General features: G+C 43.7%; 1 protein-coding gene across 8 annotated transcripts in view; it reads left to right on the plus strand.

The window, feature by feature from the left end:
• Positions 1-25,453, plus strand: part of CSNK1G1 (casein kinase 1 gamma 1) — a 312,438-nt gene that overhangs the window by 95,935 nt on the left and 191,050 nt on the right. For 7 of the 8 annotated variants that reach the window (XM_042851635.2, XM_065558486.1, XM_005280948.4 and 4 more), the window contains one exon: positions 9,787-10,183. In XM_042851635.2, coding sequence (XP_042707569.1) covers positions 10,006-10,183 — 178 coding nt within the window. In that variant the 5' untranslated portion in view covers positions 9,787-10,005. Of the gene's footprint in view, positions 1-9,786; positions 10,184-25,453 lie in introns of those variants that run through there. The other variant, XM_042851638.2, reaches the window with a different exon arrangement.

The following is a 25,453-nucleotide window of genomic DNA, read 5'->3' on the forward strand; positions in this document are numbered from 1 at the left end:
CATCTCGAAGAACAGTTACAAAGTTCAGTAACCGTCTTTTTTCATGCCAAAGGCAACTTCAGCTTTCATAAGGAAGACTGACTCCATTATCTGATCTCAATTTAGGCAATGTAATTTGTGCACTGATGCCATATTCCTGCAGTTACTTACAGGTTGAGTACATCTGAGCTTTCCAACTTCTGTCCACATTTTGTGTTTCCGGGAGCCTGGTTTAATCACTCAAGATGTACTCAAATTCTATGGTGCTAAGGTCCTAAATAGAAGATGGGGTAAAATTTTCCAAAGCACAGAAGTCAGATGCTTTGGAAAATTACTCGAGTATCCATTTTAATTAAACCTCACCTTCTGTTCTGAAACTGTAAGAATAAAGTTTGGGAATTGATGCAACTTCATCAGCCCCTCTTCTAGAAATGATACTAGTGGGTGTCGACATTAATCATTCTATTGTCAGGAAGCCTTTGTCAGATTATTTAGCAGTGATTTCTATTGATTTAAGTAATTTAGTTAAACTTTGCTATTCATTAGATTCTAAAACCACCTTTCAGTGTAACATTTATGGATACTAGAATTCTTAATACATGGTGACTAAGTTGGATGAACAGATTTTTCTGTGAGCATAGAAAAGGTTTATTTTTGTACCTGTTGGAAATTACTGAATTTTTTTAAAGATGTGTGAAGTAGTGAAGCTTGTGTGTAGAAAAGCATGCATGTCTTTAAACTTACCATTGCCTAAAGTCACTCCTCTTCCTTGCTGCCCTCCGAGTTTGTAGTAGTGAGCCTCCTCCTAGTCAAGAGACACAAGGATTTGCTTTAGTCCATAGGGCCTGCTGTTGAGCAGCATGGTATGCATCCTTTCATCCACTGGGTGAGCACTCTGCCTCCATGCTTACATGCTGTAGCTATGCTGCTGTAGTTATAGACATTACAACGACAGAAGGGTTTTTCTGTGCCTGTAGTAAATCCACCCCCTCAGAGGTGATAGCTAGGTTGTATGGAAGAATTCTTCTGTTGACCTAGCTGCATCTACAGTGGGGTTTAGATCAGCCTAACGGTGTCTCTCAGGGTGTGACATTTTTTCAGAACCCTGAGGGATTTAGCTAGGTTGACCTAAATTTTAGGTGTAGACCAGACTTAAGGTGTGGGTGTGTAATCTGGGTCGTTCGCATGGCAGTACAAAGCACTTCCCTATAGGTTAACAGGTTAGTCTAGGACAGGGGTTCTCAAACTGGTGGTTGTGACCCCTCAGGGGGTCGAGAGGTTATTATGTGGGGGTGTCGCGAGCTGTCAGCTTCCACCCCATGCTTTGCCTGCAACAGTTATAGTAGTGTTAAATATAATAGTGTTAAATATAATTTATTTTTAATTTTATAAGGGGGGGGTCACATTCAGAGGTTTGCTGTGTGAAAGGGGTCACCAATGCAAAAGCTTGTGAACCACTGGTCTAGGATTCAATTTAGTAATCTTTGGGTCTCTAAACCAGCGGTTCTCAAACTTCATTGCACTGCGACCCCCCTTCTGACAACAAAAATTATTACACAAACCCAGAAGTGGAGACCAAAACTTGAGCTTTGGTGCCCCGGGTTGGGGGGCCCCAAGCCCCACCACCCGAGGCGGTGGGGCTCGAGCTTCAGTTTCGGCCCTGGGCCCCAGCAAGTCTAACCCCAGCCCTAGTGAGCCCATTAAAATGGGGTCCCAACCCACAGTCTGAGAACCCTTGCTCTAAAATATTCCTTCTTTTTAACCTAGAAAACCTGATTTTTCCCCATGCACATATTGACAATATTCTTTTAAATGAATTCCCATCTCTTTTTAGCCAGCTTTGGCATTGGTCACTTGTTAAATTCCTCCTCTATCTCTAGATAAACATTAAGGTACAGGTAGAATTGTAAATGACTATTAATATTAGTATTTAAAGATATATACAAGATACAAAAGCCTTCTAATCTTTCCTATTAACGGGAATAATTAATAATATAATATTAATGGTGAGATGAGACAATAGAAGGCTTTTGTATCTTGTATATCTCTAAATACTTAAAGGCGAGGATTTTTCATCGTATAATTTCCACAAGCTGCTTTAACTCTGCCCAGTATTCCCACCTACCTGATGGGAAGCCTTCTATATCAATACTACTAGAACTTTAAAGACATTCTTTAGTAGACACTAAGGGCTGGTCTACACTGGGGGGATCGACCTAAGATACGCAACTTCAGCTACGAGAATAGCGTAGCTGAAGTCGACGTATCTTAGTTCAACTTACCTCGCATCCTCACGGCACGGGATCGACTGCTGCCACTCCGTCGACTCTGCTTCCACCTCTCACCGCGGTGGAGTTCCGGAGTCGACGGCAGAGCGATCGGGGATCGATTTATCACGTCTACACTAAAAAAGCTCAACCCTTAGTTTGAGGTGCTGGAATTCCTACAAGGCTGCTGTCCCTGGATCCTACTCTGTGGCTTCATCTTTCACTTTAGCTTTGTTAGTAGAGTAGGTATCTGATTTTATTTGTGAAACACTGTACCACCTCTTCTGGCTGCTAGATGTAAATCTTGTCTTTTTTCTCTCCTTCCCCTACACCAGGGGTGGCCAACCTGAGGCTCCAGAGACACACGCGACTCTTCAAGGAGCCTCATATTAACTTCTGTATAGGCACCGACTCCAGGGCTGGAGCTACAGGCGCCAACTTTCCAATGTGCTGGGCAGTGCTCACTGCTCAACCCCTGGTTTTGCCACAGGCCCTGCCCCCACTTAACCCTTCCCACCCTCTCCTCTGAGCCTGCCATGCCCTCGCTCCTCCCTGCCCCCCAGAGACTCCTGCATGCCACAAAACAGCTGATCAGTAAATGCGGGGAGGGAGGAGGAGTTGCTGATTGGTGGGGCTGCCGGTGGGTGGGAGGCACTGGGAACAGGGGTTTGGGAGCTGATGGTGGGGGATTGCTGACATATGTACATTGGTAAATTCTGGCTCCTTCTCAGGCTCAGGTTGGCCACCCCTCCCTTATACCCTCCCTTGCTTCCCCAAAATGCCTTCAAGAGCATCCTCACTTCTGGGCAGGGCACATCTACTCATCTGTGCCACTATTTATATTCTCCTGGCTGCTGTTGCCAAGGGGGTGTCCTCAGATTCTATTATTTTCCCAGCCTTTACTTTTGGAGTCTTCCTTACCTAATAATAGGTTCAGTATGTGCCTCTGCTCAAATCATTCCCCATTCAGCAGAGGAGGTTTGTGGTCTGCATACTTGGGAAGTCAGCAGTACAGCTGGTCACGTCTGGAAGGTGTGTTCCTCCACCATAAGATGTAGAAAACTAATTTCCAAAAAATGACATCTTAGATTTCTGCAGAAACTGATGGCTTAGTTTGAGGGAGAGGACCTTAGTTAGGAAAAGCATTTCACTTGTCAGTGCCTAGCAGATGAGTAGGTTTTTACTCCACCATAATCTTGCAAATAGTGGGAGTAGTGTGACTTTAATAATTTAATAAATTACTTGCAGCATTTGGCTTAGTGACAGGTGATAAAGCATACACAGCCATCTCTGCATACTTTTTTGAGAGCAGTGGGTTTAAACAGATTCCAAATGCAGAAACTTCCTTTTGAAGGAATTAATCAAAACATATGTAGTGCTGAGAAAACTTGTTCATGGTTTGCTGTGTTTGATATGCTTGGGCATCCACTGGGTTGCATACTAAGAGGGCACATTATTTAGGTAGATCAGAAATTATTAAATGGCAGAAATCCAAAGCATGCTCTAAAAATGTTTTTGGTGTTTCAATTAATTTTTTTGTTAGAGCCATTTAGGGTCATACTAAAAATGGTGTGAAACTCTCAAGACAGTGGCAAAAAAGTCTGCAGACAGTTTCTACAAACCTATGCCTCTTCTATAAGGAAGCAAACAATCTACTTCTTCTGTGCCTTAAAGATAGCAAAGTCATGCCTCCCACAGGACCATACGTTGCTTTGTAAAGTCTGGCTATCTCCTCTCAGAACACAGCATTTCTCACTGAAGGAATTTTTATTTCATGAAAGAGATGCCTGCATCCAGGATGATAGTCCTGCATCCACAAATAACAAGCCGACAGCAGGGCCAGAAACCTATTTCTTTCAGGAATTTAAGCCACTCTTGCTAGTAATCATCATGGATGTATGTATTTGATGGCAGTCAGTCTCACCACCTATGACTGACATCTACCCCTATGAGTAAGACTAGAGAGAAACTGGGACCTCTACTGACACTAATCACCACCCATACTGGACTACTGAATGTTTTAGTCAGTACAACAGAAATCAAACTACTTTGCAGTATCTTCCTTATGAAGCAAGCTAGGCAAGAATCTTGCTAGTCTCAGGGCTTTTATCAGTATCCTGAATCCTTCAGTCAGGCTTCAGAGTGGGAGCATGGTATAAGGACAACACTTGTTGCTCTGATGGATGATCATCTTCTGTCCATAAGAAAGGTTTATCTGTACTGTACTTTCCTATTGAACCTTTCTGTGGCACTTGATCACCAAATACTCTTCCCAAGTTGCTGGAATAAACTGAAATGGCTCAGGTCCTTCCTTTCAGACTACCCAGAAGAACATAATGGGTGGCAACTCCAAAGCCCTCAGCTTGATCTTCTCCCTTATTATTAAACATGTTTGTCAAGCCTTTGGAGTGCAAGTACCAACAGTGTGCTGCTGATTCCCAGTTCTGAATCTCCTTTATGAAAAACAATAACACTGTGTCCCAGCTTTCTCAATGCCTACCTGGATGAGAGCAGACAGCCTGAGCAGCCCTCTGGCCACTCCTGGCACACTAGGGGTGCCAGTTTAGATTTTGGTGAGGGGGTGCAACTTTAACCTGAAAACTCTAAGGTTTTTTGCAGATAATAATTTAGAAATTAGCTGACAGGAGCACTGTATCTATTTCCTATATAAAGAAAGAAAAAATACTGAAAAAAAAATATTAAATCCATATTTTAAGTTTGTTCTAAATTTACATATCAGGTCATAATACAGCAAGGTATTCCCAAGCCTTGCAGTATCCATTCTGGAGCCTTAACACAGATATCAGAAACACAAGTTTGATACTTTGTACATATCTTTAGTAGAGATAAATACAAATAAAATAAGCTTAAATCTGCTTACTTTCTCTAACAGACACACTCTGTTTTTGTCATTATCTAACTTTATTTTAGTTGTTTTTCACTCCACTAAAATGGCTTTGCTTAATTTTAACAGATGCAATTAAGGGTTTTTTCTCTTTTATAAAGAACTGGAATTTATTTTTTGGATTATTTTGGCAGCATTTGTTTACTGATCACAATCATGTACGTGACTCACTAACATTTGACTCCATCATTATTATTAGTATCAGACTTGGAACCACGTTTATTTTTGTATGAATTTTAAGTTATTTTACAGATATAGCTAAAAATACCATTTGAAAATAAGTGATCTTCATCTGCACAATGTCTAAAGTTGTGTGTTTAGCTAATTTCTGTGTGTGTGAGAGAGTGAATGTGGATGTATGTTGGGGGGAGTGTGTGTGCACCTAAGTGTGTCAGTGCACTGTCTCTTTAGGAAGAGCATTCAGCAGCCTGAACAGTAACGCCAGCAGCACCCACTCCAGACCCAGAGACACCAGCACATACACTCTCCCCCTGACCCGCACCCCAGAACAGCAGAGACTGGGTGCAAGGGTGGGGGGTGGGGGACACCTGGACATCAGTGCCCCCTCCTCCCCTCCCATAAGCTCTGCACAGCAGACGGGAGCCAGGCTCTAGCTCCTGAGCAGCTTGGCCAGAGTGGTTCCTTGGCAGAGAGTGGGGGACAGGAACAGCAGCATCTGTAGACAACAGTGGAGCAGGGCAGAGGGGCACCCCTCCTTTGGAGAAGTTACCAGGCTGGTCTCAGCTCCTCCCTTCTCCCCCCTCCCCCACCCGCAGCATGACCTGTCTGTCCTCTCCAGCCGTTGCCTGGGCTTCCTCTAAACCCCGCTGGCAGTTGGCAGGTCAGGTGAGTGGGAGGTATCAGCACAGCGACCCCTGAATAAGGCACCCTGGATGGCGGCCCAGCCTGCCAACCCCTAAGGCCAGCCATGCTTGCAAATGCCTATCAGAACATATGGTGTACCTCATCCAGTGCACTAAATGCTCCAATAGCAACTATGTGGGTGAAACCAGAAAGTCACTACACTATTTTCACATAGGAAAATAAGACAAAAACACCATATCACTTGTGGGTAAATACTTCACAAAGCAATCAGTCCATATCTGACCTGTATCTTCATCCTCACAGGAAACCTGCACAACACTTTCAAAAGATGAGCCTGGGAGCTTAATTTGTAACCCACTCACAACCGCCTCCCCTCTGACTGCGGAGTGGTGTTAATAGGCCACTTCCAGAGATAAAAGTAAGCCGCTACACGGTGGTACAGCGTACTGGGGCGGCCCGGCTTCCCCAGGTAGCAATTTAAAGGGCCTGGGGCTCCCAGCAGCAGCTGGAGCACCAGGCCCTTTAAATGGCCACCAGAGCCCCACTGCTGGAGCCCTGGGGTAGCGGCAGCGGGGCTCCGGGAGTTATTTAAAGGGCCGGGGCTCCCGCTGCCTCTACTGCCCTGGGCCCTTTAAATAGCCGCCACTACCCCAGGGCTCTGGGGGCTATTTAAAGGGCCAGGACGGTAAAAGCAGGGAGGTCCTGGGCCCTTTAAATAGCCCCCAGAGCCCTGGAGTAGCAGCTGCGGGCTCTGGCAGCGGTTTAAAGGGACCGGGGCAGTAGCAGCGGCCGAGCCCTTGGCCCTTTAAACTGCTTCCGGAGCCCCCAGCTGCTGCTGCTACCCTGGTGGGGGAGGGGGGAGGCACTTACTGGTACAGGGTGGTCGGGGCTGGCTCTGACCCCATCCCTTTCCGCCCAAGACCCCGCCCCTTCCGGGGGCCAGAGCTGGCCCCAATCCAGCCCCGTACCGGTAAGTCCCTGAATTTCTACTTTCACCCCTGGCCACTTCACTTTGAATGGTCACTTGAAAAGTGTTAACTACTTTGCTAAACAATCTGTTCCACTTTGTGTTTAGCTGTGACACTCTGAATGTTTCCCACACATAAAAGAGCTCTGTGTAGCTTGAAAGGTTGTCTCACCAACAGAAGTTGGTCCAATAAAAAATATTGGATACTTCACCCACCTCGTCTCTAAGGAAACACTGACTTTTTCTATGGAACCAAATTTGTATCCCAAGATTTCCAGACACTCCCAGTCTAAAGACTGAGCTTAAACTTGAACAACATTTCTGCATGCAAAAGTACTGTCTTGTTATACCTTCAGTACCTATCTTGTTGTAGTGTCCTGCTTTTCTTTCCAGAAGAATCTTGCTAACCTGCATGTTGCTAATAATGCTTCAGGTCTCTCCTGTTCTTTCCTTGCAGCACATAGTTCTTCTTTGAGTAAAAAGAACAGGAATACTTGTGGCACCTACTGTCCCTTCCAGCCCTACGTTTCTATGATTGAATTTGACCCAATTACCCTGTATTGATCCCAATGGCTTTAATTAGGCTAAAGGATTTTAGTCAGGCGACTGAAGAAGAAGTTACTCACCTTGTGAGTAACTGTGGTTTGAGATGTGTCCCCCTATGGGTGCTCCATTGTAGGTGTATCCATATCCCTGCACCTCAGATCGGTCAAATTTAATCATAGAAACATAGGGTTGGAAGGGACCTTGAAGGCATCAAGTCCAGGCCTCTGTGCTGTAGTAGGACCAAGTAAACCTAGACCCATTTTTATAACCGCCCTCAACATATTGGAAGACTGTTATCAGGTCCTCCATAGTCATTTTTTCTCAAGATTAAACATGACTAGTTTTTTAAACCTTTCCTCATAGGCCAGGTTTTCTAAACCTTTTATCATTTTTTGTTCTCCTGTGTACTCTTTCCATTTTGCTTACATCCTTCCTAAATTGTGGTGCACAGTCCCCCAGCTGGGGCCTGATGCAGAGCAGAGTGGGATCAGTTGCCTCCTGTGTCATACTGTTTGTTTGTGACCTGTGATATACACGAGATCAGACTAGATCTGGGCTCTCAGACTGTGGGTTGGGATCCCATTTTAATGGGGTCGCCAGGGCTGGTGTTAGACTTGCTGGGGCCCAGGCCAAAAGTCCAAGTCCCACTGCCCAGCATTGAAGCCTGAAGGCTTCAGCCCTGGGCAGTGGGGCTCAAGTTACAGGCCCCCTGCCTGGAGCTAAAGCCCTTGGGCTTTGGTTTTGGTCCCCCCACCTGCCTGGGGTGGTGGAGCTCAAGCTATGGCTTTGGCCCTCCACCCAGGGTGACAGGGCTTGGGCAGGCTCAGGTTTTGGTTACCCCCTCCTGGGGTCATATAGTAATTTTTGTGCTCAGAAGCGGTTGCAGTGCAGTGAAGCTTGAGAACTGCTGGACTAGATGTTCTAATGATCCTTTCTGGCCTTAAATTCTAAAACTATGTCAACTTATTATTCATGCATAAAATGGGTCTCCCCCCCCACATAGCAGCAAAAATGTAAATGTGCTATTCTGTAGACTGACTATTTTTTTCAGAATAACTAATCTTCTTTTAAGATTGTTGATATTGGAAATAGTAATTACTTACTGTACACCTACTGTTATCATAGAATCTCAGCGTTGGAAGGGACCTCAGGAGGTCATCTAGTCAACTCCCTGCTCAAAGCAGGGCTAATCCCCAGACAGATTTTTGCCCCAGATCCCTAAATAGCCCCCTTAAGGATTGAACTCTCAACCCTGGGTTTAGCAGGCCAATGCTCAAACCACTGAGCTATCCCTCCCCCCTCTAACGGCTCTTAAAAATCTCAAATGATGGAGATTCCACAGCCTAGGTAATTTATTCCAGTGCTTAACCACTTTGACAGTTGAGAAGAAGTTTTCCTAATGGCCAACCTAGACCTCCCTTACTGCAAATTAAGCCCATTGTTTCTTGTCCTATCCTCAGCAGTTAAGAAGAATAATTTTTCTCCTTCCTCCTTGTAACAGACTCTTATGTACTTGAAAACTGTTATGCCTCCCCTCCCACCCACCCCCAGTTTTCTCTTCTCCAGACTAAACAAACCAATTTTTTTCAATCTTCCCTCATAGGTCATGTTTTCTAGACCTTTAATCATTTGTGTTGCTCTTCTCTGGACTTTCTCCAATTTGTCCACATCTTTCCTGAATTGTGGCATCCAGAACTGGACACAATACTCCAGTTGAGGCCTAATCAGCACTGAGTAGAGCAGAAGAATTAATTCTTGTGTCTTGTTTATGACACATCCGAGAAGGATGTTGGGTGGTTGGTTTTTTTTTTTTGCACAACAGTGTTACACTGTTGACTCATATTTAGCTTGTGGTCCACTATGGCTCCCAGATCCCTTTCCCATTTTGTATGTGTGCAACTGATTGTTCCTTCCTAAGAGGAGTACTTTGCATTTGTTCTTATTGAATTGCATCCTATTTACTTCAGACCATTTCTCCAGTTTGTCCAGATCATTTTGAATTTTAATCCTATCCTCCAAAGCACTTGCAACCCCTCCCAGCTTGGTATTGTCCACAAACTTTATAAGTGTACTCTCTATGCCATTATCTAAGTCACTGATAAAGATATTGAACAGAACTAGACCCATAACTGATCCCTGCGGGACCCCACTAGAAACCGGTGAAGGTGACAAGCTGTTAGTTTGTATGAAATCTAAATAGTCCATCTTTGGAAATTGTCCAGGTTTGGTTAGCAGTAAGTATTATGAAACATTAATTGATTTTATTCTTGCAATCTCATATTTCTTTTTCTTTTTAGATTCTAAAGATCTGCCTTACTGAGTTCTCCAGGAGGTAACCAGCCGCTGTGGAGCTATATTAGGAGTCTGGAGATGGTGCCAAAAGAACTTCATGTTTCTATGACTTGTATTGTAACCTGACTCAGTGATACTTTTGGATATATATTTCTATTCTAAGGAGAAGAGTGTGTACTCCCAATTCTGCCAGTTTACTGGCAGAGATTTTGCGTTGTAAGATCATGGACCATTCAAACAGGGAGAAGGATGAAAGGCAGCGGACAACAAAAGGAATGCCAGGGAGGAGTGGGCATGGTTCTCGACCGAGTTCTGCTACGTCCGCTGGTGTTCTTATGGTGGGACCCAATTTCAGAGTGGGCAAGAAGATAGGGTGTGGGAACTTCGGAGAACTCAGACTAGGTAAGAATATAGCTGTCTTAGTGGCTTGCATTACAGGAGCTTATATCTCATAATTGGTGTTTAAAATCTTAAGATAAATATCCATTACTTTCTAAGTGCTTTTAAATTTAAATAATTTATTCTGGTGTTAAAGCAACATGATTCCACAAAAGCTGATGCAGGTTGAGTGATAGAAAGGGGTGATTGTCACATGCCACAATTTCCTTGCAACTACAAAGTGCTTTTTCTGTGAATATTCAGGTATGTAATGGACTACCTTTGTTCAAGTTTTGGAGTGCTTGCACGTGCACAAATCCACAGCAAGTGACAGCTGTATATGCCCAAAGATGTGAATTCTGAATGCTCCCAGACAAACCTTGTTTAATGCATATGCAGGTTAATTTCTTGTAACCTTTTAAAATCCATTTTGCCTGTTCTAAAAAGTTTTTTACTGACCCTTTGAGCAACACAAACAACTTACTGTTAACATGCTTACTCTTGTTACAAGTAAAATTCATCGAAGGCAAAGGATGTGTTCAATAAAAGATGTTAAGAAGGAAAGTTTTTTGATAATATCTTTGCATCTCTCTCCAAATGGCTTCTCTGTTACTTGGATCTCCAAAGCACAATTTACTGAAGATTATTCTTGCATCTGTCAGAAGGAAAATATCCTTTGCTTTTTGTTCTATTCACCCCTTATGCATTTGCTTCTGTTAAAGGGGTTACATCTCTATTTTGTTTTGCTTCCCTGTATCAGCTGTATGTTAGGTTGCAATATTTTCCGAACAGTTGCATAATTGTTGTTCCTACTTACTTACTAACTCTGTGAAAGGAGCACTCACAGCCTGCTTTGTTTTCTTTTGGATCAACTAGCTTGTTCTGTTCACAGGATTGAGAATAATTTGAAGGCAGTTGGAGAGTGCTGACTTCTGGAGGTCACTTAAAACTTGTTTTAAAGCAACGTTGTTCTAGCCTTGTCGGTCCCAGGATATTAGGGTATTATAATCATTTCTCTCACCAATAGAACTTGGGCAAATATAATATTACCTCACCCACCTTGTCTCTTTGTTTTAAAGCAAAACATTTACTTATGTGGTTGAGATGTTAATGATGAGATGCTCCCAGCCTCTTTGGAGCCATAGAGATCCATTCTTTACCTTAGAGCATGTGTGGTGCCAGTTCTTTCAGCCAAGAAGGCCTGGATGTAGTTCCTCCTGGAACTAGTTGTTCTCTTGTGTGGACTAGAAGGGGTGGTTAATCAGTGCTGTATGTCTCAAGAAGCTGAATAAGTGTCCTCCATGGCATTTTCCCAACTCTTCTAGGTTTGGGATTGGAGGACTAAGCTACAGCTTTAGGGTTACCATTCGTCCGGATTTACCCGGACATGTCCTCCTTTTTGTTCTAAAAATAGCGTCCGGGGGGAATTTGTAAAGCACTCAAAATGTCCGGGATTTCCCCCCTCCCCCGGCAGAGCAGAGCGAGCAGCTGGGAGGGCTGCAGGAAAGTCCCGGGCTGGACTCCGGAGCAGCCGTAGAGGAGCCGGATCCGCCCTGCATTCTGAGCCGGCAGCTCTCCCCTGCAGCCCGGTCCAGCAGCACTGTGCAGGGCCAGGGACCGGGTTTTGTTGTGCTGGGGAGCGCAGCCACGTGTCCGGCTCGGCTCGCACAGAGCCCAACACCCTGTTCTGAGCAGCAGGGTAAGGGGGCCAGGGGGCAGGAGAAGGGGCAGGGAGGTTCTGGAGGGGGCAGTCAAGAAACGGGGGGGGGGCTTTTTGGGGGGAGTGGAGAAAGTTTTGGGCAGTCAGGGTACAGGTAGGGGGAAGGGTCCTGTGGGGCAGTTGGGGGGTGTCTTAGGAGGGGGCAGTTAGGGGACAAGGAACAGGGAGTCTTAGGTAGGGGGTGGGGTTCTGGAGGGCAGTTAGGAGCAGGGGTCCCAGGAGGGGGCAGTCAGGGGACAAGGAGCGGGGGGGTGGGGGGCTGGGAGTTCTGGGGGGGAGCTGTCAGGGGGCAGGAGTGGGGAGAGGGATCGGAGCAGTCAGGGGACAGGGAGCAGAGGGGTTTAGATGGGTTGCGAGTTCTGGGGGGGGCTGTCAGGGGGCAGGAGTGCGGAGAGGGATCGGAGCAGTCAGGGGACAGGGAGCAGAGGGGTTTAGATGGGTTGGGAGTTCTGGGGGGGGCTGTCAGGGGGCAGGAGTGCGGAGAGGGATCGGAGCAGTCAGGGGACAGGGAGCAGAGGGGTTTAAATGGGTTGGGAGTTCTGGGGGGGGGCTGTCAAGGGGTAGGGAATGGTTGGATGGGGCGTGGGAGTCCCAGGGGTCTGTCTGGGGGTGGGGGTGTGGATAAGGGTTGGGGCAGTCAGGGGACAAGAGGCAGGGAGGCTTAGATAGGGAGTGGAGTCCTGGGGGGCAGTTAGGGGCAGGGGTCCCAGGAGGGGGGCAGTCAGGGGACAAGGAACGGGGGGAGGGTTGGGGGTTCTGGGGGGGGCGGGAAGTGGGAGGGGCAGGGGCGGGGCTAGGGCGGGGCTCCTCCCGTCCTCTTTTTTGCTTGCTGAAATATGGTAACCCTATACAGCTTGATACCAGAAGCCCCATGTATTGTGCTTATAGATGATACTGTCTGATCACCAATAGATTACAAAGATTCATAGACTCATTGGAATAATGAAACTCCAGTCTAGTAGTGCATATTGGTGCTGTCCTGCAGAACTGCCATTCAGGTGCAGTGGAAACTACTCTCTGAGATGTTGAAGACACTTATGATGTGACCTCTGACAAGTGGTACATGTGGCTATATTAAAGGCTGACCTCTTTCCAGATGGGAACCTCAAAGTGATATGCTAATTTCTTAGGTGGCTAGCATCAGTCACTTCTCCCAAAGAAATTAGTTTTCATTCTTGCTTCTTTAGCTTTTCTCAGTGACTTGTGGCTTTGGATAAATAATAAATTTTCATTTATTTTTAATGCTGATGCCTTTTGAATCTCCAGGCTTAAAATTTGGACATTTTTCCCTTCAGTGGCCTGGCGGAATGGTGTAATTTTACTTGAGATTAAGAAATGAACGGTCTCACAAGAAGTGGATTGTATGAATGTAGTAGTTTGCATTTATAACTCCTTGTTAAATGGCATGAATCTAAGCATGTTAGTACTGAAATGTAAACTAGTCTGTGATGCATGGAATTTCTGGAGTCAGTGGAATAAAATGAAAATAGCAAAATAATAAAAATAAAAAGCTAGGATCAGAATTAAACTTGGGTTCCGATTTGGGGGGAAATGACTAACCAGCGCTTTGGTATCAGGAGGATGATTCTTAAGAGGTGTTTGTAAGAGCTATGTAAACTTGATCTCATGCATAAATATTTTTTTAAACTAGAAAAAAAAAATTACTAGCCTTGACATGAATGGAACCTGTAGATACTGTAGGCATCTAGTTAGTTCAGACATGACTAATCCCAGGGCTTTTCATATCTGTCAGATGACAAATCCTTTGCCAGAGTGAAGAGAACTTGTGAAGCTAAATTTAGAAAATCATGTTACTATTTATGAGCACCTTAAAACATGCTAGGCTAACAATCCCTGTTCCTCAGTGTTTACAATATAAATGGGACATGATTCAATAAATGAGGGGCATGGATAGGCAAAAAGTGGGCAATGGGAAGAGGAAAAAGCAGAGAGAGAGAGAAACGAGAAGATCTAGTGGCTATGCAGTAAGCAGTATGCAAAACTTGATGGTTCCAGTAACATGTCCGTGCCTTCTCCCCTTTACCTCTTCTCCAAAGCATGTAAGAGCAACAGAGTTGTCAAGGACAACATGAACAGCTTACTTCAAGGAAACAGATGTCTGATGCCATTGGTGATGAAATAATACCTTTGACTTGATGTTGCCCTGGCTGATTTAATTTATGTTGACAGGGCTGCAGATGAAAAAGTCCAAAAACTCAGCTGTTCACTTGCCTCCATAGGACCCTCACAGGTTCTCTCTGGACCAACACACACAACTGGTCACACCCTGGACCTGATGTTTTGTTTAGTTATCAATATTGAGGGCATCACAACCCAGTCACTGCTTTGGCCATCATCTCATTTAAGGCAGAGCTCTACAATCTCCCAAGCAACAAGAAAAGCCCATGATCCTGATTCTACTACCAAGACTAATGGACATCATCAAATTACAAAGCCTGCTAAAGGACAGTAGCACTGAAAGTATAGGACAGGGACTCAAGGATCTGGTGAACCATCATTGCATTCTACCCTTTGACACTCTGACTCCCCTAAACAGCCCCTCCCTCCCCATTGTGCACACGCATCTCGTTGGTTTTCTGACCACCCTGTACCAGATGGTAAGAGGGGTTGAAACTTGAGTGACAATGATGTAAACCTAAGGTTGATAGGATGAAATAAAGAATTCGTCCAAGCCTTTACTGAGATGTATTACAGGCCAAGAGAACCTTTCTGTCAGCCTTCATTGAAGCTGCCAGATCCCACCTGAAGGAATTATCCAGAGTGGTAAACTACTTCAACAGTTCTCTGTGTACCGCTCACAACAGAGTCGAACACCAAGTGCTGTGAAGAGCCATCTTACTCTCATGAAAAGAACATGGTCCTTTGGGAAGGCTTTTCAAATAGCATGGAGCTGCTCCCCCACGCGGGCCAGCAAACAGCCTGCCTGCATTACAGGAGTCAAGTACATTCACTCATCACCTGGTACCGGACACCCTAAAGGAGTGTTGACCAGGAAACTAAATGTGGCCCATGCTCTTCCTGGCTTTTGAAAGTAATGAGGAACTGGTGCCACTCCTGACTGAAATAGTCATACCTCAGTCACAGAAGCAGTCTTTCCTTACTACTTCAAATGTGCAATAGTGTGACTAAGGCTGAAGAAACCCAGCCTGGATACATTGATTTTTAGCTAACTATTGATGAGTCTCTGATCTTGATCAAAGGGAGAAGTCTTGAAGACTAGATTAATATCTTTTGACTCTAGGATTCTAATATGGAAGCTTAATCTCATACGAAGTCCATAAGCCCTGGCTAGAGAACAAGGTGAACATTTCAGTCATTCTGGAAGTATACTGTAGATGGTAAGGGAGGTGAGAGGAATTCCCTAATGAGGACTTTCTTCTTCTGAATGACCTCAAATACATTGCTCAACCGTAAGTAGAATGAATAAGAAATGGTTCCTTTATAATCTGTTTTATGGAGGCACAGGCACTGCCTGGATATAGTTATTACCCAATTACACTATTAAGAAACCTGTGAACCAAAGTCTAGAAATGGAAATGAATGCTCTGAAATGTCAGATGAGATCAGGATATCAGGGTTTCTATCTGTATTTCTTTTTCAAGCAGCATTTAAAAAAGAATGTCCTGGACAGTTGTCTTTTGGACTGGTATACAGCATAGATGGATGTTATTCCATGAAAAGAGTTGTATAATGTTAGTGTCATTTTATAGACAGCAATTTTTATATATTGTGGTCGAGGAATTCCACTGCTTACCGGTAATTCTAAGGAATTGGTGTTCTTGGTCTCAGATTGTAAATTGGGATTCTCAAGTGCTTTCCCAGTGATCATTGTTGCTACCTGATTGCTCAGGTTTAGGTAAATTTAAAACAGTATGAAAAATTTTGGATATCTGCAGGCAAAATAAATTTACCGTTATCCCTGAATGGAAGATGAAAGTGTGAAGTCTTCCCGTCATTGCTTTAATCCTGGTATCCGTTCTATTGCATTGGAGATGTGGCACCAGAGGGCCCAGTTTAGCTAGAACAGAGACCTTTGGTGCCAACCAATGGGATTCTAGAAGTGGCTACCAAAATTTGTTGTTGCTCCTTGGAAACTCAGGGATGTCATTGTGCAGCTGATTGCACATAGGACAAGTCTGCAGATAATTGATCCAGCATCAGTAGGTAGTGGTGTGGATTCCAGGAAAGCTTGTGGTCTGTCTTCAGAAACAAAGCACTGACCCCAGTGTTTTGAAACCTAGATGTCTCGAGGCAATAGTAACTTTGGATGCTTCCTGAGTTGGGGCATCGGCACTAGATTTAGGCATGTTAGTCATTTCTAGGGCTAGTAAGAAATGTGGCACTGAATGTTTCTTAGATTCCAAGACCAGAAGGATCCATTGTGATCATCTAGTCTGACCTCCTGTATAACACAGGCGATAGAACTTCCCTAAAATAATCCCTAGAGTTTATTTTTTAGAAAAACATGCAATCTTGATTTAAAAAGTTCAGTGATGGAGATTCCTCCCAGAACCATTAAAAAGTTGTTCCAGTGCTTAATTACTGACCATTAAAAATGTATGCCTTATTTCCAGTTTGAAATTGTCTAGCTTTAACTTCCAACCATTGGATCATGTTGCACCTTTGTCTGCTTGATTGAAGAGACCATTATTAAATATTTGTTCCCTATGAAGGTACTTACACTGTGATCATCACCCCTTAACCTTCTATTTGCTAAGCTACATTGATCGAGATGTTTTCCAATTCTTTAATCATTCTTGTGACTCTTCTCTGAACCCCTCTCCATTTAGCAACAGCCTTCTAGATTATCCACCACTATCTTCAAATCTTTTTTCAGAGTGACTTCTTCTCAGGATACGGTCCTCCATTCTGTAAATATGGCCTACATTCTTTGTTCCTAGATGTACACGTTTACATTGGCATATTAAAACTTGTTTGCTTGAGCCCAGCTTGCCAAGAGATCCAGATTGCTCCATATCAGTGACTTGTCCTCTTCATTATTTGCCACTCCCCCAATATTTGTGTCACCTGCAATTTTTCAGTGATTGTTTTTTTCCAGGTCACTAATAAAAATAGCATAGGGCCAAGAACCAATCTCTGCAGGATCCCACTGGAAACACATCTGCTCAATGATAAGTCTCTGTTTACAAATTACATTTTGAGACCTATGCGTTAACCCACTTTTAATCCATTTAATGTGTGTCATGTTCATTCTATGTCATTCTAGGTTGTTAATCAAAATGTAATGTGGTACCAAGTCAAATGCCTTACAGAAGTCTAAGCATATTACATCAGCACTGTTACCTTTATTAATCAAGCTTGTAATATTAAAAAAAAATCAAGTTAGTTTGGCAGGGTCTGTTTTTCAAAAACTCTGCTGATCAGCATTAATTACTTTCCTTTAATTCTTTATTAATCAAATCCTGTGTCAACTGCTTTATTATCTTGCCTGGGATCAATGTCAGACTGACAGGTCTATAATTACCTGGATCATCGGATTTAGCCTTTTAAATACTGACACATTAGCTTTCTTCCTGTCTTCTGGAATTTTGTCAGTGTTCCAAGACTTACTGAAAATCAACATTAATGGCCCAGTGAGCACCTCAGCCAGCTCTCTTAAAACTCTTGGATGCAAGATTTTAAAATCTGACTTTAACATTTAACTAATCTACAGCAAGAAACCAGTATAATAGGTATTTCTTCTTCAAGTAGTATCCCTATGGGTGCTCTCCTCTAGGTGTGCATATCCCCATTCCTTGCTCCTTTGATTGGTGATTTCAAATAGTAGTGTCTGTTCAGTCCAGGCTTCCGTCCTACTCAGTCTCATGCACTACATCATAGTAATAGCACTGGGTGGGCAAACCACCATCAGTTCCTTCCAGGGTGGATTTGATTTAAATCAATTTGATTTAAATCACTAGTCAGGAAGAATCGATTTAATCATGGATTTCTACATAAGAGTGCATTCTTGTTGGTGGTTATAACCTTAATGCATATTCTTCACAACTCAGAGATGTAGGTTTCATTTTTAGAAGGTACACACTATACATTTTTAAAGTGATTTATTTTGAAAACTTTTCAGATTAGTTTTACAGTTATATCTGAAAATGAATGATTTATTTACCAGAGATAATCAAAGCAGTTCACCTCCCAATGACTTCATAAATCTCTCTCTCCAATTCAACAGGTGAATCATTAATATTTGGAGGATTTTCTTGCCATGCTGTATTAGGAGGAGAACATCACCAGATAGACATTTAAATTGTTTTGTTTAACTAAAACAACAATGATATGTACTCTGGATTTTTTTTCTTCAACAGCAAACATATAGTAATTTAACAAAACAAGCATAACAATTTTTGAATGTATTTAAACATTGTTTTTAAAAATCAGGTTTGTTTTTGTTAAAATTGTTTTTAACTAAAATAGTTAAATGAAATATTAAAAAAACAAATAAATTAAATTTACTATGTCAGCCAGGTCAACATGAGAAACTTAAAATATTGGTTTCTGCAGCTAACTCAGTCATCTTCACCTTCATTTTCCTGTTTGTTCATAATCTGGAAAAGAAAAACAAGCTTTCCTGCTTTTTCAGGTCCCAAACAATTTCTCAATTTGGGATGAATTAGTCCAAAGGAAGAAAATATTCTTTCTACACCGGCAGAAGCAGCTACTGCTGTTAAAAGTGAAATTATCACTTCAACAGTCTCTGAATCCAAGTGCTTAAGGGTATGTCTACACTACGGGATTAATCCAAATTTACAGAATTCGATTTTTGGCAACCAATTGTATAAAGTCGAGTGTATGCGGCCACACTAAGCACATTAATTTGGTGGCGTGCGTCCATGTACCGAGGCTAGTGTCTACTTCCGGAGCGTTGCACCGTGGGTAGCTATCCCATAGTTCCCGCAGTCTCCTCCGCCCATTGGAATTCTGGGTTGAGATCCCAATGCCTGATGGGGCCAAACACATTGTTGCAGGTGGTTCTGGGTACAGCCTCCCCCTCCCTCCAGGAAAGCAACGGCAGACAACTATTTCGCGCCTGTTTTCCTGGGTGAACAGTGCAGACACCATACCACGGTGAGCATGGAGCCCGCTCAGCTCAAGACAGCAGTCATGAACATTGTAAACACCTTGTGCGTTATCGTGCAGTTTATGCTGAACCAGAACCTGCAAAACCAGGCGAGGAGGAGTCTGCTATGGCAGCGCGGCAACGAGAGTGATGAGGACATGGACACAGAATTCTATCACTACCAGTATCTCAAAGCAATCAGCTGTGCACAGACCCTGCTCAACTACGCCACTGTGACGGGTTGGATCACAGAAACCCCCTTGGGAGCTGCCACCCGATGTGCAAAGACTACCCCTGCTTCTGTTTTCCCTGCCAGCTCAGGACTCCAGCACCCTGTCTTGCTGAGCCAGACACTCCCGTCTGGCTCCAGACACTAGTGTGAATTCTTTTATTTTATCCCATAGGTGAATTTGCAAAAGACACAAAGTTAACAGCAAATCTACCGTGGACAGGCTTTGTTCACTCAATTTGACTTGTTTAGCATCTATTGCATTTTCCCAGTTCTCTGTGAGGGGGTGCCACTAGGACCCAGAGTGTAGAAAATTGTCTGCTGCTGGTGCATATGTATTCTCTCTGCTCTAGACGCACAGATATGGTGGAGTGCTGTGCTGGAGGAAGGAGGGCACAAGAGACATAACAGGCAGGCAGGAGAAAAGGTGAGAGGTAATAACAGAAAGCAGCAGGAGCGAGAGGAGGAGGAGCCTATTATGTACCTCTCTAGTACCCGCAGGAGCCTGGACTGATTAACATCAGCTTCTCAGGGAGCTTCCTGTTTCCTGCTGCTTCTCTGAACCCACTTGAGGAGAACAGGCAGTCAACTGAAGTAGTAGGAGCCAGTTAGGCCATTAAGACGCCGATATCTTCCCTCGCTCAGGCTCTGCTACCAGCCTGCTTATTTGTCCCTTTCAATTGAGTGTTGAGAGCCACTGCAGCTGGCACAGAACAGCAAACACCCCTCTGGGGCAGCATTCAGAAAAAGAAACAAAGCAAAGGAAGCTTTTCTATCTAAGCAGGAAGGAGCTCATCCTGAGATACATAGTTCACGGTGAGCCTTCCGGCCCCAGTGAGGATGTGAGTGGTGAGGAGATGCCTGATCTTCCAGTTAGTCAGAATGCAGGTGACCTGGCAGCTACTGCAGCATCCATATCTCCATCTCAAATGGAGGTAACCATGCACATTCCTGAAGAAAATGTAGATCAGAGAAGAGTGTGGTTGAGGCACAAGAAACAGCTGCTGGTGAGTTTAGTTCCTTAAGTCTAGATGATACAGGACTGTGGACCCACTTGAGCAGTAGCCTGAGGGACTTCCTTGTACTGCATGTGCTACAGCAAGTGAAAAACTTCATGTTCCGAAATCCCCAATGGTGACAAAGTGGAGAGGCCATGGCTTATGTACTCAAAAACCCAGAATGCTACTTACTGTTTTTTTGTTGCAAACTCTTTCAGTCTAATGTTCCAGCCACATTGGGTTCTACAGGAACAAAGGACTGGAAAAATCTGGCTAGAAATCTGGCATGCCATGAGAAGGCAGGAAATCACCGAAGACCATTCCATAGGTGGAAACAGCTAGAGATGAGACTAAGGTTAAAGGCCACCATAGATGATCAGCATCAAGAGAAGATTGCATCAGAGTCTTTTTACTGGCAAAACATTCTGAAAAGGCTCATTGCCTTGTGAGAATGCTTGCTACCCAAAATCTAGCACTGCGTGGCACTTCAGATCAGCTGTATGTGCCAAACAATGGAAACTTCCTTTAAATTGTGGAGCTGATGGCTGAGTTTGATGCTGTACTCCAGGAGAATCTAAGAAGAGTCACCACCCAAGAAATGTGCACACACCACTACCTTGGAAAAACAATTCAAAATGAGATCATACAGTTACTGGCAACAAAAGTCAAAAAAAAGATTGTGACAGATCTGAAGTCAGCAAGATATTACCCTGTTATTCTGGACTGCACACCTGACATCAGCCATATGGAACAAATTACTTTAATGGTGCGTCTTGTAACAACAACAGAACCTAGTGAAAATGTCCCTGCAATGGTGACTGTCAGAGGGGTCAGGGCTACAATAATGGTGCCAACATGAGAGGAAAGAACAGAGGAGTGTAGACACAGATCCGAGAGTTAAACACTCGAGCTTTTTTTGTCCCATGCAGTTCCCCTTCATTGAACTTGGTGGTCAGTGATGCAGCATCAGCTTCTAGTGAGGCTGCTGATTTTTTTAATGTAATTCAAAGCATCTATGTATTTTTCTCTACACCAACTCATTGATGACAAATTTTGAAGCAACATCTGGGAACATCCTCTCTGACACTGAAACCACTAAGGGCAGGTATTCATTACGGGGGCGGGGGGGTCGATTTAAGATACGCAAATTCAGCTACGCAAATAGCGTAGCTGAATTCAACGTATCGCAGCCGACTTACCCCGCTGTAGGGATGGCGGCAAAATCGACCTCTGCAGCTTCCCGTCGACGGTGCTTATTCCCACCTCCGCTGGTGGAGTAAGAGTGTCGATTCGGGGATCGATTGTCGTGTCCCAACGGGACACGATAAATTGATCACCGAGAGGTCGATTTCTACCCGCCGATTCAGGCGGGTAATGTAGACCTAGCCTGAGTGGCACACGATGGGAAAGTTAAGTGGAGATGATAAAGCCTTTCAAGCACCAAATTGGGAAGATAGATGATGCCATAGTTGCCATTATAAAAATATTACTAGGAGTATAAAAATATTGCTCAAGCATGCAGGAGTGAAATCAGGAAGGCCAAATCACACTTGGAGTTGCAGCTAGCAAGAGATGTTAAGAACAACAAGAAGCATTTCTTCAGGTATGTTAGCAACAAGAAGAAAGTCAAGGAAAGTGTGGGCCCCTTACTGAATGAGGGAGGCAACCTAGTGACAGAGGATGTGGAAAAAGCTAATGTCCTCAATGCTTTTTTTCCCCTCTGTCTTCACGAACAAGGTCAACTCCCGGACTACTGCACTGGGCAGCACAGCATGGGGAGGAGGTGACCAGCCCTCTGTGCAGAAAGAAGTGGTTCAGGACTATTTAGAAAAGGTGGACGAGCACAAGTCCATTGGGCCGAATGCACTGCATCTAAGGGTGCTAAAGAAGTTGGCTGATGTGATTGCAGAGCCATTGGCCTTTATCTTTGAAAACTCATGGTGATTAGGGGAGGTCCCAGATGACTGGAAAAAGGCTAATTTCGTGCGCATCTTTTAAAAAAGGTAAGGAGGAGGACCCGGAGAACTACAGACCAGTAAGCCTCGCCTCAGTCCCTGGAAAAATCATGGAGCGGGTCCTCAAGGAATCAATTCTGAAGCACTTAGAGGAGAGGAAAGTGATCAGGAACAGTCAGCATGGGTTCACCAAGGGCAAGTCATGTCTGACTAACCTAATTGCCTTCTATGATGAGATAATTGGCTCTGGGGATGAGGGGAAAGCAGTGGATGTGTTATTCCTGGACTTTAGCAAAGCTTTTGATACGGTCTCCCACAGTATTCTTGCTGGCATGTTAAAGAAGTATGGGCTGGATGAATGGACTATAAGGTGGATAGAAAGCTGGCTAGATTGTCAGGCTCAATGGGTAGTGATCAATGGCTCCATGTCTAGTTGTCAGCCAGTATCAAGCTGAGTGTCCCAAGGGTTGGTCCTGGGGCCAGTTTTGTTCAATATCTTCATTAATGATCTGGAGGACGGCGTGGACTGCACCCTCAGCAAGTTTGCACATGACACCAAACTGGGAGGAGTTGTAGATACGCTAGAGGATAGGGATAGGATACAGAGAGGCCTAGACAAATTAGAGGATTGGGCCAAAAGAAATCTGAGGTTCAACAAGGACAGGTGCAGAGTCCTGCACTTAGGATGGAAGAATCCCATGCACCGCTACAGACTAGAGACCGAGTGGCTAGGCAGCAGTTCTGCAGAAAAGGACCTAGGGGTTACAGTGGACGAGAAGGTAGATATGAGTCAACTGTGTGCCCTTGTTGCCAAGAAGGCTAACGGCATTTTGGGCTGTATAAGTAGGGGCATTGCCAGCATATCGAGGGACGTGATCATTCCCCTCTATTCGACATTGGTGAGGCCTCATCTGGAGTAGTGTGTCCAGTTTTGGGCCCCACACTACAAGAAGGATGTGGAAAAATTGGAAAGAAGTTGGCAGAGGAACTTCACAGTGAAGCTATTTTCCCACCCATTCAAGAATACAAGAGTCACCGCAGAAGACGACATTTTGATTATGAGGCACAGGATAATCCCATAAGGGACCCCAAACAACAATTCAAAGCTGAATTCTTTAACCAGGTGCTAGACTGTGCAATACAGTCAGTTGAAGAAAGTTTCATGCAGCTCAAGGAATACAGCAGTATATTTGGGATGTTGTATGATATTCCAAAACTCCTCACTATACCTGAAGAAGACCTACACCAGCAATGCAGGGCACTAGAGACAGTGTTGACACATGATGACATGTGCAATATTGATGCGAGTGATTTAGGTGATGAACTGAAAGCCCTTTCAAGATACATTTCAGCAGGATCAAGTCCAAAGGCTGTTCTGGAATATATGTGCACAAATAAGATGACCACCTTCTTTCCAAATGATTTTGTTGCTCTGGGCATCCTTCTAACACCTCCTGTTTCAGTTGCCAGTGGAGAACGCAGCTTCTCCAAGCTGAAGTTAATCAAAACACATCTACATTCCACAATGACACAGGAGAGGCTGGTCAGCCTTGCAACTATCTCAATAGAGCATGAGCTGGCCCAGACTGTGGACCTTCAGGAAGCAGTTCAAATCTTTGCAAGCAAGAAGGCACGGAAAGCACCACTTTGATTATTCAAACGATAAAAATGCCAGTGTTTACTATGCAGACAAGAAAAGTTACATTTGCTGTTCAGGCGTTTGAAAGTTGTTACTTAAAATTTTTGAACAAGGCATTTTAAGTTGTTAGTTCTCCTTTATTGGGATAGGTAGCAGAGCAGTACCATGAGAGGAGTAGAACAGGAAGAAGGCAGAATTGAGACCTTTCAAAGTTTTGGCCCAAGCGAGGGAGCATGGGGGCGTCATTTGAGCTCCCCGCCTCAGGTGCGAAAATGTTGTTGGCCGGCCCTGCAAACCAGGCAATTTTTTTTATCAATTACCTCCTTCTGCAATCTGCTGGTTCTTATCGCAAACTTATCTATAGTTGTTTCTGGATGATGAAGCTTTTTTTTCTTTTTGCTACAGGTGATATACTGTGGCTATGTGACATACATGATATGATTGAAACACTATCATTGGCAGATAACTCTGAAACTATAGAAAATGATGGTGATCTTGTAGGTGGATAGTCTTCAGAATCCTGTATGTTGAGGATGGATTCTCCTAAACAAAATAAATCAATGCAGTTAGTTAATTATTATTACCATACTGCTCATTTAGTATTACTCATTGCATTCACTGACACTCAGTACTACTTTAAAGGTGAAATTGTAAAAGGGAGATCTGCCTATTTCAGCTATTTATTTTTTATCACAACTGCATCTAAAATGATAGTACCATAGAGTAACAACTATATTTTTTGCTCAAACATGAGAATTCAAGAATAGTCCAGAAGGAAGACAGGCAGTTCTTAAGAAAGAAGTGTGAAATAAAAAAGTTTACCAGCCTGAAGATCCTGCATGTTCAGACATGTTCCTTTCATCATCTTCAACGCAGCTTCCACCTGAGAAGGAATACTTCTCATGATGTTGTTTCATTTGGGCAACCAGGCCTTGCATTTCTTTGTTGCACTGTTTGCATTTTGCATGCATGTCTGTCTTACCCACAGGTAGAGGAACTTCATTAAAATATTCCCAAACTGGGTCTCTTTTACGGCCTGCTGCCATTATAGGTTTTCCATTCTAGTGAGAGAATGGTATGGGAGATCTCAAATCAATGAAGTCTACACTCAGAGAGACCTCAAGACTTCTGGAATATGCTGCTGAAACAGTTACATTTTTGTTTCTACTCCCTGTCCCTCTCTTTTCACATTTATCTCCAGACTTCTTCTCCTTGTCCAGCTCTATTCCACCCCCAACGATCTTCTATTCATTGAACGGTTTGAAACTTTGCACTTTTAGAGGGAGGTAAGGGATTGACTCTGTGTACACAATTTTTCAGAGGGACAGTAGGGTTGAGGTCTGTTATTTCTCACCTCTATACATTTATTTATTGAAAAACATTTTTGCTGTTAACAAACATGCTATCTCTGGAGAGACAATTCCACTGTTTGAGAACTGCAAAACTAAACATCTCTGATGGTATCTTCTAGACTGAGCACTGAGTCCCATTGGGGTAGATAGAAAGATTAACCTAAATAATCTACACCGAAGCCCCTGGAACCCCATAAAATTGGGTCCGTAATCCATGAACTATTGGAACTCATTTACAAAACTTTTCTTAAACATTATGTGAATATATTATCTCATACTATAGATTTAGAATTTATAATCCTTATTCC

Source organism: Chrysemys picta, chromosome 10, assembly GCF_011386835.1.
Source record: "Chrysemys picta bellii isolate R12L10 chromosome 10, ASM1138683v2, whole genome shotgun sequence".
Taxonomy (NCBI): Eukaryota; Metazoa; Chordata; order Testudines; family Emydidae; genus Chrysemys; species Chrysemys picta.